This window comes from Heptranchias perlo, chromosome 21 (genome assembly GCF_035084215.1).
Source record: "Heptranchias perlo isolate sHepPer1 chromosome 21, sHepPer1.hap1, whole genome shotgun sequence".
Taxonomy (NCBI): Eukaryota; Metazoa; Chordata; class Chondrichthyes; order Hexanchiformes; family Hexanchidae; genus Heptranchias; species Heptranchias perlo.
In genome coordinates this window covers 10,112,237-10,132,164 of record NC_090345.1, presented here as the reverse complement: position 1 = coordinate 10,132,164, position 19,928 = coordinate 10,112,237, and the positions used below count along the sequence as shown (strand labels likewise).

At 42.0% G+C, this 19,928-nt stretch overlaps 1 protein-coding gene across 1 annotated transcript in view; it reads right to left on the bottom strand.

Annotated features, from left to right (window-relative positions):
* LOC137339969 (SMC5-SMC6 complex localization factor protein 2-like) overlaps positions 1–19,928 on the bottom strand; it is a 91,015-nt gene that overhangs the window by 60,347 nt on the left and 10,740 nt on the right. Inside the window, exon 2 of the mRNA XM_068002085.1 lies at positions 1,367–1,410. Coding sequence (XP_067858186.1) covers positions 1,367–1,410 — 44 coding nt within the window. The remainder of the gene's footprint in view (positions 1–1,366; positions 1,411–19,928) is intronic.

The window sequence follows — 19,928 nt, the reverse complement described above, 5'->3', positions numbered from 1 at the left end:
TGATGGTCACTTTTACTGATACCAGTTTTTACCCCCCAAATTTACACAAATGGGCAGGTAAATTAGATATATAATTTCTCCTTTTCGTCGATTTGCCCAATATAATTCACGCTCTGCAAGAGGAGAATACTTTTTTTTAAACCATTCAAAGCATTATTAGTATATAAATGGATTATATAATTGGCTATTGTAGACTCAATTGTGACATTTAAGGAAAAATTATTTTAAAAAGGTATGGGGAAACAACATGGAACTAGGATACGAGTAGACAGCTCCAAAGTGGAGCTAGCACCAACACTAGGGAGAAATGGCTACACTTGCGCTGAAATTTCAATGATTTCATGACTCTGTTGCATTTGTCCAAGTTTACCCACACAACTACCAATACTGAAGCAAGATCATTTAGAAATGTGATTAACAGATGGCTGAATAAAGTCCATACCCATAGGGATGAAAGGTAAGCGTATGGCTGTAGATTGGTCTATTTCCCATTAAACAGTGACAAATACTTTATTCAAAGATTGAGCGTCTACAGCACTAAGTCACTGTAAAGTGCCTCCATCTCGAAATTAGTTTGAGACACCATTCTTGAAAGGAGTAAAGAAATCTGCACAAGGGGGGGGGGGGGGGTTCTAAACAACAGCATGGGTTGAACAATTATTACATTACAAATCCATGTCCCTTCGAAATTTGCCAAGTAACGTACCAAACCACCACTGATTCCATACCTTCTCCATTACAGCAGCCAGGACAAGCCAGAATCTGCATCTTCCAAATTTTTTACCCACTTTGGGGGAACGGGAGAGGAACTTTGTAACAATCATCCATAAGTATCTTGTAGATGCAGCAACGGGGGAGTGCAGGGTTGCTCTGAATGGATGAATTAAAATAGGCCGAATGGCCTTCCTCATCCTTTAGAATCTAGTAACATGTACAGAGGGCAGATTCATGGCTGGGGGGAGGGGGAAACAGAGGAGGATGAGAGAAGAAAAATGTCCTATTTCTAACCGGAATTCTATAGAGTCCAGGGATTTTACTACCAATGCTGCCACAGTCACTGCACTTCAAAAGTAATTGATTGTCTGTAAAATGTTTAAGGGCATCTTGAGGACATGAAAGGCACTATATAAATGTGAGTTTTCTATCTTACAAATCTAGAAAGACCTTCCAATATTTTCTTCCCTGTGTGGAAGTGTCTGGCTCCCATTCTGCACAAGCTAAAAAAAAGTCTTACCTTAATGCGTTTATCAATTTTTCAACTTGACATTTGAATCATTAATTTAAAAAAATCTCAAAATAAATTCAAATACAGTTAACCGATTAAACTTCAGGTTGTTATCTTAATAATTGTCTCACGTATACCAACCTGTATCTGGCCTTGGTTTGAAAAACTGAGTAATGGCTTGGTTTCTGAAGAAACAGAATATACAATAATTAGAATGCCGTTAGTTAGTGACAAGCAATACATCATAAAGCCCAACTTTGAGGTCACAATACGTCAACCAGTATTGTCACTGTGACATCAGTAAAGTGCAATGAGTGTATAAAATCTTCATTGTGTGTCTACTTGAATGGTGAAAAATACCCAGCAGCACAATAGTGTCTCTCTTGGGCTACACTACATTAGGATGAACTGAGTTAAAAACCTAGCATTGATAGCGGGAGCAATGAGCTAAGTTGACAAAGTGGGACGAAAACAATAAAATAAACCTAGTGACAATAGACATGTCGCAACTTTGTTGAAACCAAAAAAAACAGAACACACAAAAATTACTAAATCAATGACAGAACAATAAAGTTAAAATTTCCAACTAATCTGTTTCTTTCTTTGAGGGGAGAGGGAGGAGAAGGATGCCAAATGATTTGGGCAGTTGATATATAGTTGCAAATTGTAAACAAATTGCTGCAGAAATGTAGGGCACTTTTGGGAGTTATTACTCTAGCATGAAAAACTTCCCTTGTGAAATTTACATCTTCCAAACCAGCTGGTGATACTTATTGAACATCTTCTTGCAGAATTTGGGGAGGGGTACATTAGCAAAAAACAAACCTCCCTCTTGTTCCTCTTCCCTCTCAAAATACATCAGGATTATATAATGCCAATCATCCTTCAACAGGCCTGGTAACTTATGTGATAACACACTGGGCTCACAAATTACATTGAGCTTGTTGGATAAATGAGCATTAAGTCACATACAATATACAAAATATTGCACCAAAATTCCAATACGTGATCATGTTTTAGGTATAAACAAATCTTTGTCTTTTTCCCCTAATATGTACACATCAGACAATTGGATTGACAACTACCATTCAAGTCTAACATTTATAAATTGTCTAAACTAGCTTACCTTTGAACAGTCTCTCATAACCCAGTCCAAATTCTATCACTATTTACCCAAGTCAAATCAATAACACAACTGCGGTACAGAGTGAAATGTCAATAACTACTTGCCGCAGTCATGAGGTTGGACACAAATGTATTAACTACTTTTATTAACACCTATGAAAACACAAAACCATCACAAGTATTGAGGATTATAGAACTAATTGAATATGTACTATTAATCAAAAGTCCAAATCAGACAGAACAATCTAGGTATACAAATATCTCAATAATGGGTATTGCTTAGTGTCAAATGACTCCAATGTCTAAGATTACAATACTGTTTGGCAATGTTAAGTTTACAGTCTGTAATTCAACATATCACAGATAAATTTGGATTTTCCAGCCATCCTCCTGCGATACACGACGTACAACCTCTCCTTTTGTAGTAGACTGGCTGTTGGGCAATTCTGCTTTTTTCTGGGATGCTTGGGTTTCACATCAGGAGATATCTGTGGTGTGTCATCTGTGGTCTTCTTTCTTCAGCTGACTTCTCGTCTTATCTTCAATAACCTTTTTCATACATTATTTCTCTGTATCATTAACTTTTTTCCTTACACCTTTGAAGTTCTTTGGCGTGCTTTTCTATATTTAAGGCGTTATATAAATGCAAGTTGTTGTTACCTAACTTTGTGCTCAGAAAATTAAGCTAGTGACTAATAGTTGATACGTTTTCTCAGTTTATGTATCTACAATTGAAGACTTAACCTTGCTTCCATTCAACACTGCCTTGTTTTTCATAAGCTTCTTCCATTGCTCCTTATTAACTTTTTAAAAATCTTCTACTCTTCTGAAAATTTTCTTGAAACCTTCTGAAATGGATGGGAAAATATATTAAATACCTTAGTTTATCACTTAAGGGGATCTTAAGAGAACATAACTGTTAGTGATCAACCAAGATGATCAATACAGCCACATGGACCCTTTTCCATGGTGTCAGTCAACTAGACAGATATGTCAGAACTGCGTTTGGTAATTTACAATTGTTTGACAAAGGACATGACTAATTAGGTATTACCCTTTTTGTTTGCTAGCACTTAATCATAATAAGTGAAACATCTTTTCGAATATCAGGGCAGTTCATGGTTGTTCCCAGCTCGCTAGCCTCATCTATTCAAGGAGAACAATACTACATCAGCCTAAACAAAAAGCAAAATACTGCAGATGCTGGAAATCTGAATACAAAAACAGAAAATGTTGAAAATGCCCTGCATCCGTGGAGGAGCTTGAATCAATCGACATTTCAGATCGAAGACCCTTACTCGGGACATCAGTCTGCTTCTTTGGTACTAATGTTTTAATCAGAAACATCTGCTGCAATACAATAAATGCCATTTTGTTCTACAGGATTATTCTCTGCATGCTGGGAAAATCCTTTCTTTTGCCAGAATGCCTGAAGTGACCAAAATACCCAGTTTTCCTAGAAGCTCAAAATGGATTGGTCTTTTATTTCTAAATTGTGCATCATATTCATAGATTTGAAATATTTAATATCTGAATGCCTTGTGAGACAGCACAATCTTCATACATCTTCCTGAACAACTTTTCACCTCAATCAAGAAAACAGCTCTCACTCACAGTGCAATTAGTTTTTTTTTAAAAATGGTAGATGCACATTTCTTTCCAGAAATGAAAGCAACTCTCAAAATGATTGAACAGAGATAGCCCAGTAAAATGAATATACAAGTCAACTACAACAAATTATACTGAGGCACGGTGGACGAGAAAGGTCCTCAGTGTCCCCAAGGATTTACATAGAAGTTATAACACGGAAACGGGCTATTCGGCGCACCCAGTCCACGTCTGTTTACCCCCCACGTGAGCAAACATTGCGAATCAGTTATCCACCCTGTTCCCATTTACCTTCTTCCCCCTATCCAATCTAATCTTGAATGCCGACATAATGGCTGCCTCAACTACTAACCCTCAAAACTCCAAATAAGTTTTTCTTGTTCTCTGTCCAAAATCTCTTGCATTTAAGCTTGAGCCCTTTATTCTCAACCCTCAACGACTGGAAATAGTCTACTTCTATCAATCTTGCCCCATCCTTTCATAATTTTAAACTCTATCATACCCCATAACCTGTGTTGTTCTAATGAAAGAAGACCCAACTTTTGAAGCCTTCCTTCATATTTGTTTTTCCTCATACCAGGCAGTGCATCTGCCAGCGAATCAATGTTGTACCCTCTCTAAAGCCTCATTATCCTTCCTGTAGTGTGGAGCCCAATACTACACACAGTACACCAACTGAAACCTTAACATTTTTGCATCAGCGCACTACCTCTCCGCTTATATATTCTGTACCTCAAGACAAAACACAGAATTCCATTAGTGTTTTCTTACAGCCTTATCAACTGAGGTGCTGCCTTTAATGTTTTGTGATGCTATACTCTAATCACTCTGCTCTAGCACAGTACTGAGATACATCCAATCACAGTATAATTACTGTTTTTATAACCAAAATGTCACTTACCGACATTGAATTCCATCTGCCACTTTTTAGCTCATCCTCCCATCAGTATCCCTTTGTAGCTTTCTTGCAAAGACCAAAGAATTAACTATACCTCCAATTTTGTCACCATCTGCAATTTTCAACACCACTTCCTTTAGGCTTCAGTTGTGAGTAACAGAGGGCACATTAAGAAGGGATTGCTACTCCGATCATTAACAGTGACAGCCCCCCCCCCTCTTTTCTGGTGGATGCTTGGACATCTTGGGACAACAGGACCAGGCTTGTCTCTGGTGCCCCCACAATCAAATATGCTGCAAACACTGCCAGGTTCACAAATGCATAGTATTAACTTCAGCGCGGTACAGATGGGTTGTCAGCAGGTGAACCACCATCCAGAAGAACACTGGTCATAATCTCTAGCTCAGTTACCTAGATCCTTTCAAAGTGAAATCTGTAACCTGTATGTTGCTAAACCTTAATACTCTAACGTTACAACGCGCAATATCACATACACTTGAAGCTCGAAGCAGCATTTAACAACATGATTGCAAGGATTAAATATTTTTTAAACCATGCTCAATACATACTAGCTACTATAATGAACTATAAGCTTTTTTGATAAAGTAATATCTTAATTTAACGCCAAAATTACAAAGGATCCACAGAAGGTGCACTATATCTATCATTAACTGTTGCTAACACAGAAAATTATTAAGGTAACACTGTAAATATGTAACACTTCAAAAAAAAAACTAAATTAAGATCTTCATTTCCACTGCCTTAGAAATGTAGTCAGCTTTTCCCAGCAGAAACTCAATTGATTTTATGGTTTATAGCCAGAATGAATTACTTGGATTATGGTGATGTAAAATATTTATACACAATTTCTAATTCCTGAAATTGTGGCACCAAATTCAAGTCATCTGAGTCTTTGTTTCTTTTCACTATCCCTTTTATCCCCCCCCCCCCCCCCCGCCCTCCAAATGCACACGGGCGTTGTTCACATTATTGATCATTTGTTATATGTCCCTTCAGTGCCCATTACAAAATAACTAAATCCACAATTTAGAAGAGCTCTACATTTTTAGCAAGTATTTTTGAGGCAATCCAGTTCTCTTCTGGTTTGTCTACGGAGGTTTTGGTGGCTAGTGATTGCAGGAAAAAGTACAGTTTGTTCCTATAAATTTTTGCATAAAAATTTGAATTTGAACAAAACAACAAAGGACCAGTTATTTGCTTGAATGAATTAAAATAATTCAGGTCATTTACTTGAAATTGTGTTAGAGGGCTAATGTTCAGGCAAGAGCATAAACTGGACGTAATCCAGTAGTAAACTTAAACAGATCAGAATGCTTTCTGTCAACAGGGACCCAGCTGCTTGTGTGGGTAGGCATAAAGCTCTCTGATTAATGATACAATCTCTCAGTATCCCGACCAAAATTGTAACAGGAGCCATAGGCACTCTATTCGTTGGGCAACATATAGTATCTCATTGTATTTGCATTGTTTGGCTGCCACCTGCCGAAATTTAAATATCTGGAAGTCTGCCTGTTTGCGGCATTTCTCTCCCAGGGTTCTTGTTGCGAGCATCACCCAAGCAAATACTTTAGCCACTGTTCACAGTAGGATCCTACACTCGTCGCTACTGCAGTCTGTTTTAGATCCCTTGCCTTTGGGAAAAAAAAAAGTGCACGATGATGCCTTGACACCACTGGTGAGGAATAGTTTCATCAGTCCACACTTGTGAAAATAGCTGGAGCAGGCGTTCGTGCCTTCATCAGCGTATTTCAGGAGTTCTGGAGTGATGCCACATATGCTGTGGACCATTCTATTCTTCAATTTGTCTACGGCTTCTTTAATCTCAAGGTGTGCTCACCGGATATCAACGTGTCAATTCTTGCATTTTTGGTTCTATAGATGAACTTCTGAGGTGGAACTCGTATATGGATGTGGGCAGCTCATGGCTGTACTCTTGTTGATATCTGCCCATAGCCTCGAGAAATGGGACACCTTCCTTCCCGGAAAAGACATCCACAGATACACAGGGTACAGTAACGATGGAGCAACCAGAAAGGAAATATAGACTACATTATCACAAGCAATTGTTGGCGTGAAGTTGATAACGTCCGGGTCTTCAGAAGCACTGAGTATGGCAACTCGGACCACTGTCTTTTTGTAGCTCTAAGGTTTAATAAAAAAAATTCTGATCTCCCCAGAGGCTCAGCCATCAAATGGTTTGATGTCGAGAAACTCTCAAGTCACCATCAGTAAAATATAATCTCAAACTTGAGCCGTCGAACCACTTTCAGGCATTGGCAGAGCCCACGGAGGAGGTGGAGATGGACTGGGCCCACTTTTAGGGATCAGCTCTGTGGCACTGCTGAAGACATCCTAGGAGGTAGACAATCTAGGCACTCTAAATAGATCACTGATGAGATAGTCAACCTGGTTGAGCGCAATTGGAAGGCAAAACTCAAACAGGTTCCATGGCTTTAGGGTGGGAGGAGGCTAGTATGGAGCATAAACACCTGCATGGACCTGTTGGGCCGAATGGCCTGTTTCTGTGCTGTACATTCGATGTAATTCTATGTTGCTCAGGAAGCTGAGACGACAAAAAATAAAGAGGGCCATTAAGAGAGACAAGGAGGTCTATCGGGAATGACTTTAAGAGGCAGAAACAGCAGCACTTCACAACACCCAAAAAACATAAGCAATAGTGAAGAGAGTGCGGAAGAAAGACACCCAGCCCTCAAGTGGCCCCATAACAACTGCCAATGAAAACCTGTTGACCGACTGTAATTAACAACTAGAGTGATAACGGGTCTTTGGGTAGAACACGATGTTCGATAAACAAGTCCTAGGTCAGGTAAAAGTATGTTTACAGATGAACTTCAGGGATAGGAGATGGAATGGAAATAAACATAGCACTTTATAAATCTGCAGCCAGCTGCCTCCCTCTGACATATGGCTGTTAGTTAAACAAGTTACTATTACTGAAAATAATATCAAGAATAGATCACAGATATACAACATGTGGCGAATACCATGTCTTGACAGGTTTTCTTACTTCCCTTTCTACCTATCCCCACTTTGGCTATGTCTCTTATTTCTCTCATTATGCCTCCTTTTGTCTCATGCTGAGGAGCGTCATTTCTACCATTTAAACATCTCTTGTTCTCCACCCAAGCACTTCGCATGACATTCTATTTCCACTTTTTTTCCCTCTTTTCCCCTTTCCTTTGTTCTGTTCCTTTTTAATTGCTATACATCGGTAATATCTTCTAGTCCTGAGGAAGGGTCTAAGACCTAAAACATCGACCTCTGTTTTCCCACTGATGCTGCGTTTTTCCAGCTTCTTCTGTTTTTATATTCAAGAATAGGTCAGATCAGAAAAGAGATCTTTGCAGGAAGGGAAAATACATTTGAATGTTCCAACAGCAGTTGGAGATGTATGAAAATTTGCCTCCCTAATGCGAGATACTTGGGTTTCTAATAAATGTCACTATTGCAGATAGGTTTTCTGGCTTAAAAGTGCACAGAGGATAAAGAAACCTTGATCTGAATCAAAATATCCCTTTAATACTCTGAAATTTCTTCATCTCACAATCAATTCCTGCCACAGTGTTCTTCTGGGAACATTTCACTACAGTCACTGGCAGCTGCAATTGAAGGCATAGGAACATGAGTAGGCCATTCAGCCCCTCGTGCCTGCTCCGCCATTTGATAAAATCATGGCTGATCTGTGATCTAACTCTATATACCCATCGTTGGCCCATATCCCTTAATATCTTTGATTGCCAAAAAGCTATCTATTTCACATTTAAATTTAACAATTGAGCTAGTATCAATTGCTGTTTGCCGAAGAGAGTTCCAAACTTCTACCACCCTTTGTGTAGAAATGTTTTCTAATCTCGCTCCTGAAAGGTCTGGCTCTAATTTTTAGACTGTGCCCCCTACTCCTAAAATCCCCAACCAGCGGAAATAGTTTCTCTCTATCCACCCTATCCGTTCCCCTTAATATCTTATAAACTTCAATCAGATCACCCCTTAACCTTCCAAACTCCAGAGAATACAACCCCAATTTATGTATTCTCTCCTTGAAACTTAACCCTTGAAGTCCGGGTATCATTCTAGTAAACCTACGCTGCACTCCCTCCAAGGCCAATATGTCCTTCCGAAAGTGCGGTGCCCAGAACTGCTCACGGTACCAGGTGCGGTCTAACCAGGGTTTTGTGTAGCTGCAACATAACTTCTGCCCCCTTGTACTCTAGTCCTCTAGATATAAAGGCCAGCATTCCATTAGGCCAATAACAAAACAGCAGTGGCACAAAACAACCACACAACTCCAAACAGTAAAGTGTGGCAGCAGTGGAAATATCAAGAACCTGGACAGCAAAACTAAAATCGCTGGCTCCAATAGCCTGGAAAAGATGTAACAGTTCACAAGTTTCAGCAGTCTTAAACCCTTCAATTGCAATTAAGTCTTAGAACGCTACCATCCAATTATTCTTACATGAGTCAATCTTCAGTGGCGTTGTATACAGCAACTGTTTGAAAAACTTCTTTACCCAGAGAGTGGGGAGAATGTGGAACTCGCTGCCACATGGAGTGGTTAAGGCAAATAGCATAGATGCATTTAAGGGGAAGCTAGATAAGTATATGAGGGAGAAAGGAATAGAAGGATATGCTGATATGATTAGATGAAATAGGGTGGGAGGAGGCTCATGTGGAACATGAACACCAGAACAGACCAGTTGGGCCGAATGGCCTGTTCCTGTGCTGTAAAATTCTGTGTGATATGGTCACTCTCATCTGTCTGATGCCTGTGTGCTATCATTTCTCAGTCTCTCTTTTTCGTCTCTGCTGCTTCTCTCTCCATAACTCTGTTCCTCTCTGTTGTCTTCTGCTCTCTCTCTCTCTCTCTCTCTGAATGGATGGTATGGCAGAGAAAGGAGCTGCCAATGGCTGCAGGCATGGGGTTGCATGGGAAATGTGGCCCTCGGTAGCTCCCTTCACGTCCTCTCCCCCACTCACTTGTCCCCCTCGCTCCCATTGAATGCCCTTGCCCTTCACCTTCCCACCCAATCCCTTTCCTACTACCCCACAACTCCTATCACTACCCTTACCTCTTCCCTTTTGAATTACCAACTCAGCCCCTGTATCTTCCCCTCCCCTTCACTCTGCTGTCACCTTACCTCAACCTAATCCTCCATCCATATTCTCCCACACCCACGTATTCCCACAGTTGGGTGCCTAGGCTAGAAGCCCCCCACACACTCACCAGTTTGTCTGCTACTCTGCCTTGCGATCTGTTCCTTCAAAGAGGCTTTGTTTGTAAAAGTTGAATTTTGAATGCCAATAAAATCAAATTAGAACGAGGAAGAAACTGCCCGTCTTACTCCAGTAATAGAATCTGAGCTGTACACAATTTGTGTTGACTTTTTCTGTTAACAAAACACAGGTGGACATAATTAGTTGGCTTCAAAATTCATATGTTGTTCTTTGCAAATTGAAGTAACATGATATGAAGATACACTTTCTCTGACAACAGTTTATTCCTCTCGGCGAACTACACCAACAAAAAAGTAGGTTGTTTTTAGTAAAGCCAAAAACAGACTACATGTCCCAGTAAAACCCAGAATCCAGTTTTATTTTCAGCAGAAACAAATGTGAAATGAAACACAAAAAAACTAGCAACGAGAAAAACTTACTGTAGCATTAAAAAATTCTGAATTTAAAAACAAACTCAGATGCCCATGAAGGAAAACGGCTACTCTTCATGTGCGAGTCCAGACAGTGAGTGGCAGTAGGATATGTGGCTGAGTTGGTGAGGGAGGGGGGGGGGGGCGGGGCAGAGGGATAGGAAGAACCATCTCAGAGCCAGATCCTTCTTCACTGCCGTCCACACACGTACCTTCCAGCGGGACCCACTGGATTGGGATCAGGAACGCCAGCTGGCAAAGGGGAATGGAGCAGATTGTAACAAACCTACTGCCAAGCCTGGCTAGTCAGTCACCAATGTGGCACTCACGGTGAAGGATCAAACAGGAAGATTGGCCACTTGAGGAGATAGAGGCTGACCAGTACCCATGAAACTGTACTCAACACAAGAGAGTAGAGGAGAAAAAAAATTGGTGACTTTCATTTCAAAACTTTTAGTTTCCAAATGTCACTCCAACCAGCCTGCCCTTCTAAATGTAGGCGGGTTTAGCAGATTGCAACAGCATCCTACTCCTCCCCTACAATTTGATTATTTCATAGACAGCCAATTGAACACTGACAGGCACAACAAATCTAACCATTGCGTCAGTCACTTAAGCTAATCTGGAGGGACACAAAGCCAGCTGGGTTCAGAGTACACCTGCGGGAAGAGTACTCGTGTGGGGGGTGGGTGGAAAACAAGGCACATAGATCCGTTCATCTTCTTCGGATTTGATTTTCCTATGTATTTGTCATCCAACTGGGTCTTCAGCCAGCATTTAAACACACAAGTTTTAAGTACAATAACGAATGTCAAATTTCCAGAGGAAAAAGCTTAAATTGATAAGTATCTAACAGCTGGAATCTTAAATGTTCTTAGTGATGTATACATGAATATTTATCTAAATACATCTACTAAGCTCCCCAGTGGCACAGTAGTTAAAACCATCTGGTGTAGCTCAGAGACAGAGATCAGAAGAGTTTCTGGATTCAATTGCCTGCCTGTGCTGAATCAGTAGGAGCAACAGTTGAAGCAAAACAATTGGCCTCAGCACACAAACTTTTGGGGATGGGGTGGGGGGGGGGGAAATGGGGGTAGTGGAGGGTGAAGATATGGAAAAGAACAAAAAAAAATCAACCAGGGTTTCCACTCCTGATCTCTATCCAGTGACTGAAAAATCAATGTAGGTGCGCAGCAACAGCAGTATCAGCTTTGACTGTGATGCTCTCCAAGGGTAAATAGCCAGCCAACACTCCCTTTTGGGCTGATACAAGAAGAATGGCTAAGTGTTCAATACCAAAGCAGTACTGATGCCCACTGGACCATAGTCCAGCAATCAGCATCTTTCGGATGAGATCATTTTACATAAAGTGCATCTGTCTCCAAAAGAAATAACCATCCATTTCGACCATGTTCGGACAAAACCAAAACAAGGTCAGATATAAAGAATGTCTAGTTATTTGCCGCCCTTTCAACTCTCAGCCTAATATATACTGTAAAATATTATGACCATTTTCAAACTATACAATACTATCTAATATCTAACACATCTACTCATCTATTGGATCTACGTCTATTTAAGTACATTTGCCTGTGCCAGAAACTGCTGGAAGTTGGCATAAGGAGATACAGATGAATATGTTAACTGTTATCATCTGTCATTGGGATTTGGTTGTTGACTTTGACGCAAAGCCATGACACAACAGGAGTGAGGTTACCAGAAAAACTATTTTTCGATTACTAATTTTCAAAAGTAAAATAATTAAAACCAACCTTCTAAATTCAGAGATAGAAAATGCAGGTTAACTTCACTTTCTCATCTCTAAACTGTGACACTTAGAAGCTAAAATGAAGGAGACACAAGACACCCGAATTCATCTCAAAAGTCCATTTCAAACCTCAAACACAACTGTTTTTTTAAATAAAAAATGCTTGCAACATTGCTACTGAAATGCATATAAAAAGCAACCATCTTTCACTGATATTTAACCAAATATTGTTTGTATGCATTTGAAGTTTTGTTGCTGAGCAAAATAATTCTGTGTACCCAATGAACATCCTTAGTTTGGGGTCTACATAGAAAGTGCAGGGATCTGCCAACAAAATATTTCCTCTTCAAAAGAAAGTGGTAATGAATTAAATTTCATTACTGTAATTTAAGCTAAGAACAGTCTTGGGTGCCTGGAGGTGAGGTACTGCTTTAATTCTAAAGCCAACAGATCTTCAATATAATTTTTTGGCCACTCTGAAGAACCCTGAACTGCAGCAAGTTTGTTTAAACCAAGGTAGCATTCTTTGCTCAGTTTCCTTCTTGCATGCATAACATGATGAGGTCTCCTAACAAGCATACCAGTACTCGAGATGAAACCATCCACAGAATGGAACATGTCATTACGAGATGGGAGAAAACAGCAGTTTAGTGGGGGGGGGGGGGGGGGGCAGAATGACTGGATCCTTGTAGCTCATATCCCAAACGTTTTCCTTGCAACATTTGAAGCCCAAGCAGATCATGACTCTATGGGTACTCCTTAACTGTGGTGGGAAAACATGTTGCAGTGACCACCTCACACAATTATCTAACCTAATGTACTTGTACTTCATGAGGAGAACTGCTATTCATTGCAAGCCCCATTAGGATTTTACAAACTCTCAAGTGTATGAAGTTACTGAAAGCTGCCACTGATGTAAAAAAAGTCCTTCAACAGGACGCACAAGATTTGAAATTGATCTCTGGCACTGACTGACAAACCTCACAGCAACTATGGTGAATTTCCCTGCTCCCTTTCTCTCTCCTGAAGGCAACATTCCATGGTGAAGTACAATTCCATGACTGCCAATGCTTTGTCCCAAGTAATCGTTCTTAACAACTTTTATTTATATAGCACCTTCAATGTAATAAAACATCCCAAGGCGCTTCACTGGAGCATTATCAGACAAAATTTGATTACCAAGCCACAAAGAAATATTAAGACAGGTGACTAAAAGTCACATCACTCAACCATTAGGAGCTGCAGTGAAACTTTGGAGCAAGGAACTAACTTACACATCTCAAAGGAATTTTTATCTTAAAAAAAATCACACTCTCAGGGAATGATGCTCAGTCCAAAAAATAGAAACAAAAATTAAAAACTTACTTTAGAAAGATCTTAGAGATTAAAATTATGAAACTAAAAATTGAAGGGACCACATGAAGTGATTCATCTTGATCCTAGTCAACACCAGTAAATTAATGCTGCCAACGGGAGAAAGAGAGCTAAGGAACAAATCTCAAATGAGACCTTGTAATAAAGTTCACAAGCCTACTGCAAAGAAAAAAAATCTTAAAATAAACAGTGTCCTATGATTTCGAATTTAGCATGGAAAAGGTGAGGGAAAGCACCAAACATAGCATCTAAATCTTACACTGATGAATACATCAGTGCAAGATTTATATCTCGGTCAGCTTGACTCCATTCATAAGACTCTCATGGGTCAGGTTGCTGGTTCAATGACTTGCATTTTTACAGTGTCTTTAATGCAAAAAAAAACCTCTCAACGACTTCACAAAACAGATGAAAACACAACAGATGCCAGTCCAGGAAGAGAGGGGTGACCGAACCTTAGGTTGAAGAGATGGGCTTTCAGATGGTTTAGAAGGCAGTTCCAAAGGTTAACTGGAGGAAATTTTGATTGACCTAAGACTTGGGTCAAAGCCCCACTTCAGGGCTTGAACATGTAATACTGAAAAAAATGCATTGTCAGAGTGTCGCCCTTTGGTTGAGACATAGTGCAGTCTGCCTCCTAAATCATGCCTATTCAGATGGATGTTGAAGATCCCATATCACCACTTGAACGGAATTCTCCCAGTGCTCTGGCCAACGTTCTTTCCTCAACCACCACTAAAAATAGATTGGTTGTTCACCTTACTGCTATTTTTGGAGTATTGCTATGCGCAAAACAGTAATTGTATTTCAAAATCATTCATTGCCTACGTATCACTTTGGGATATTTGAGAAACGCAGCCAGAAGGTGCCAGGTCAAGACTAGAACTGGGGTTGGCTGTGATCAGAGAGTCAAACAGTTTGGCCATACTCACTACATAAGCCAACGCATGAAAATAATCACTTGGGCAGGATTCCCCTGCCTTCGACGGCAGGTGGAAAGGAAAAATTGGAAGGGGAACAATTTCATTCAACACCATTAGAAGGCAGGTTTAGTTTAATTTCAATCGAAAGACTGCCTGAAATTTCAGCAGAACCATTTTAAAAACAGGTATTGGGTGCCCTTTTAATAAAAAAATAGAAACTTGAAATTGGGGTAAACTATGAAAACATGGGTGAGTGTAGAATCGATGGGGAAGCATAATACTAAGACAAGCAGCCATTATTTAACTGTTAACATACGGAAAATCACAGCATTAAACCAGGCTAAATATAACAGGACAGGCATTTTTTTAAATTGAAAAGGATCAAACATTGGGGAAAAATAATAAAAGTTTTTACACACCTTCATATAAAACTCAGGATTATCCATCCCTTCCACAGCAGTGCAATACCACTGTCACACAAGTACTTTTATACTGCAGGAGAAACACAAGATCACTACGAAGTTCCCACAGATCACACTCCTCCACAAACCAGAACATAAATCAAGGACAGTGTCTAGACAACACATGGGACTCAGTAAAAGCTTATAAAACTATATATTTTTTTATTTGTCGCTGTTGAGAGCTGGAGTTCACTGGTCTGTGCTGAGTTAGCCAATCTCAGCTGGGCCAGGAGGTAGAGTGTTACAACTTCTCAGAACTTAAGGCGAGGAGGGGAAAAAACAGGGCAAGGATATTAGCTAAGTTTCCCTTCCAATTGCAATGCAGAGACCACCACCCGCTGCCAGGCTTTATGTTGTGATGTGGAGATGCCGGTGATGGACTGGGGTTGACAATTGTAAACAATTTTACAACACCAAGTTATAGTCCAACAATTTTATTTGAAATTCACAAGCTTTCGGAGGCTTCCTCCTTCCTCAGGTGAATGTTGTGGAAATGAAATCCTCGAATCCTTTGCATTTATAAATCACAGAACAATGCCTGGTGATTACAGAAAGTCTTTCCTACTGCCCGTTGCCACGGCAATCACAGTGTGTAGACAGAGAGGTGTTACCTAAAAGGCCACCGGATATACAAACCACCAAAAAAAAGAGAGGCAGAAACAAACATAGAAAAGACAGCAAATGACCCGTTATATTAAAAACAGATAACATTTGTTCGCTGGTGGGGTTACGTGTAGCGTGACATGAACCCAAGATCCCGGTTGAGGCCGTCCTCATGGGTGCGGAACTTGGCTATCAATTTCTGCTCGACGATTTTGCGTTGTCGTGTGTCTCGAAGGCCGCCTTGGAGTACGCTTACCCGAAGGTCGGTGGCTGAATGTCCTTGACTGCTGAAGTGCTCCCCGACTGGGAGGGAACCCTCCTGTCTGGCGATTGTTGCGCGGTGTCCGTTCATCCGTTGTCGCAGCGTCTGCATGGTCTCGCCAATGTGCCATGCTCTGGGGCATCCTTTCCTGCAACGTATGAGGTAGACAACGTTGGCCGAGTCACAGGAGTATGAACCATGCACCTGGTGGGTGGGGTGTCCTCTCGTGTGATGGTGGTATCTGTGTCGATGATCTGGCATGTCTTGCAGAGGTTACCGTGGCAGGGTTGTGTGGTGTCGTGGACACTGTTCTCCTGAAAGCTGGGTAATTTGCTGCAAACGATGGTCTGTTTGAGGTTGGGTGGCTGTTTAAAGGCGAGTAGTGGAGCTGTGGGGATGGCCATAGCGAGGTGTTTGTCGTCATTGATGACATGTTGAAGGCTGCGGAGAACATGGCGTAGTTTCTCCGCTCCGGGGAAGTACTGGACGACGAAGGGTACTCTGGTTGCGTCCCGTGTTAGTCTTCTGAGGAGGTCTATGCGATTTTTCGCTGTGGCCCGTCGGAACTGTCGATCGATGAGTCGAGCGTCATATCCCGTTCTTACTAGGGCATCTTTCAGCGTCTGTAGGTGTCCATCGCGTTCCTCCTCGTCTGAGCAGACCCTGTGTATTCGCAGGGCCTGTCCATAGGGGATGGCCTCTTTGACGTGGTCAGGGTGGAAGCTGGAAAAGTGGAGCATCGTGAGGTTGTCCGTGGGCTTGCGGTAGAGTGAGGTGCTGAGGTGCCTGTCTTTGATGGAGATTCGTGTGTCCAAGAAAGAAACTGATTGGACACACAAATCTCCATCAAAGACGGGCACCTCAGCACCTCACTCTACCGCAAGCCCACGGACAACCTCACGATGCTCCACTTTTCCAGCTTCCACCCTAACCACGTCAAAGAGGCCATCCCCTATGGACAGGCCCTGCGAATACACAGGGTCTGCTCAGACGAGGAGGAACGCGATGGACACCTACAGACGCTGAAAGATGCCCTAGTAAGAACGGGATATGATGCTCGATTCATCGATCGACAGTTCCGACGGGCCACAGCGAAAAATCGCATAGACCTCCTCAGAAGACTGCGATTTTTCGCTGTGGCCCGTCGGAACTGTCGATCGATGAATCGAGCATCATATCCCGTTCTTACTAGGGCATCTTTCAGCGTCTGTAGGTGTCCATCGCGTTCCTCCTCGTCTGAGCAGACCCTGTGTATTCGCAGGGCCTGTCCATAGGGGATGGCCTCTTTGACGTGGTTAGGGTGGAAGCTGGAAAAGTGGAGCATCGTGAGGTTGTCCGTGGGCTTGCGGTAGAGTGAGGTGCTGAGGTGCCCGTCTTTGATGGAGATTTGTGTGTCCAATCAGTTTCTTTCTTGGACACACGAATCTCCATCAAAGACAGGCACCTCAGCACCTCACTCTACCGCAAGCCCACGGACAACCTCACGATGCTCCACTTTTCCAGCTTCCACCCTGACCACGTCAAAGAGGCCATCCCCTATGGACAGGCCCTGCGAATACACAGGGTCTGCTCAGACGAGGAGGAACGCGATGGACACCTACAGACGCTGAAAGATGCCCTAGTAAGAACGGGATATGACGCTCGACTCATCGATCGACAGTTCCGACGGGCCACAGCGAAAAATCGCATAGACCTCCTCAGAAGACTAACACGGGACGCAACCAGAGTACCCTTCGTCGTCCAGTACTTCCCCGGAGCGGAGAAACTACGCCATGTTCTCCGCAGCCTTCAACATGTCATCAATGACGACAAACACCTCGCTATGGCCATCCCCACAGCTCCACTACTCGCCTTTAAACAGCCACCCAACCTCAAACAGACCATCGTTTGCAGCAAATTACCCAGCTTTCAGGAGAACAGCGTCCACGACACCACACAACCCTGCCACGGTAACCTCTGCAAGACATGCCAGATCATCGACACAGATACCACCATCACACGAGAGGACACCCCACCCACCAGGTGCATGGTTCATACTCCTGTGACTCGGCCAACGTTGTCTACCTCATACGTTGCACGAAAGGATGCCCCAGAGCATGATACATTGGCGAGACCATGCAGACGCTGCGACAACGGATGAACGGACACCGCGCAACAATCGCCAGACAGGAGGGTTCCCTCCCAGTCGGGGAACACTTCAGCAGTCAAGGACATTCAGCCACCGATCTTCGGGTAAGCGTACTCCAAGGCGGCCTTCGAGACACACGACAACGCAAAATCGTCGAGCAGAAATTGATAGCCAAGTTCCGCACCCATGAGGACGGCCTCAACCGGGATCTTGGGTTCATGTCACGCTACACGTAACCCCACCAGCGAACAAATGTTATCTGTTTTTAATATAACGGGTCATTTGCTGTCTTTTCTATGTTTGTTTCTGCCTCTCTCTTTTTTTTTGGTGGTTTGTATATTCGGTGGCCTTTTAGATAACACCTCTCTGTCTACACACTGTGATTGCCGTGGCAACGGGCAGTAGGAAAGACTTTCTGTAATCACCAGGCATTGTTCTGTGATTTATAAATGCAAAGGATTCGAGGATTTCATTTCCACAACATTCACCTGAGGAAGGAGGAAGCCTCCGAAAGCTTGTGAATTTCAAATAAAATTGTTGGACTATAACTTGGTGTTGTAAAATTGTTTACAAAAGGCTTTATGTTCACAGATCAAGCATAAACAGCATCAGGCTCAGCTACAGTGTAACCACACTCAAATAGTCTGCCATAGGGCTGCTTTGTTGAGGTGTTAGAAGCTGCCATTACCTGCAGGTCCAATTGTCAATATGAGTCATTGCATTGAGGAGAGAAAATTGTTTGCTTATTCTACCTCTCCACCAAATTATTTCTTTTTCCACCAATTTTCTTTTCTCCTACTCTGCCAAAGACAGAGTCCACAATGGGATACAACTCTAGGGGCACCTGACAGCCTCTGGCATCTCAGGACTAGTTCACTAATCTACTCTGTTCTCAATTTTTTTTCCGAGCTGTCACCAAGCATGCCAATATCCCAGAAGGCAGTGACTGAATCACCCTCTTTTATCAGCCACTGTGGAACAATTTGCTATAACCCCAATCACACGATACACCCAAAAAATGGAACAGTGCCCGTGTGATATGACAATATACAATTGGTATATCCAGATGGGTGGAGACTATCTGAAGTAAACCCAATTCTGCCCCAGCTGAGAACAACTCACCCAGAGGCAACAGATCTTACCTGGAACTCATCTATCTGTACAGCTACGCAGCACACCATCAGTTGCACTTAGCTACTAAGCCATTGAGGGATTCTAAAAGTGAATTGTTGTTAGGCCAATATAATAAAACATGAACTATGCTAGTCTGATGAATAAGTCTTACAGCACCTGAACTCCAGCTCAAAACTATGACAACTTAATTCTGGCAACAGCTTATCCTGGGAGACTAAATGAAGTGACTGAGCAAGCTGTCCCTATCACTCCTGGGACCTGGGTTTGAAATTGTACCTCAACGCTCTACACCAATCCAATTCAATAGCACAGAACAACAACTTGCATTTATCAGCATCGTTGGTGTAGAAAAACATCCCAAATCACTTAACAGAGGCACATCAAGACAAACTATTACACACCCTGTGCTGCCTCCAGGGCACTCCCCTAAACACACCAACTGAACACCATGCTCTCGATACAGAAGACAACAGCTGACTTAAGCCATGGAAAGACTCCAACATCATTCTATCCCCAACATCAACAGCGTGGAACTCCTTGCCTTCCCTCATCTTTTCTTCCTCTTAGAATAGTCAGGCTTTGAAAACCCAATTCTGGTGTCTAATCGCAACTCCCTAGTTTACATCATCTCTTACTTTTTCCAACTTCTACACTTGGGATTTTAGTCCTTCGTCTGGGTTTCCCAATTTTTAAAAAAATACACAGTGAGTTGATTCCAGCAGTGGCATCTAATGG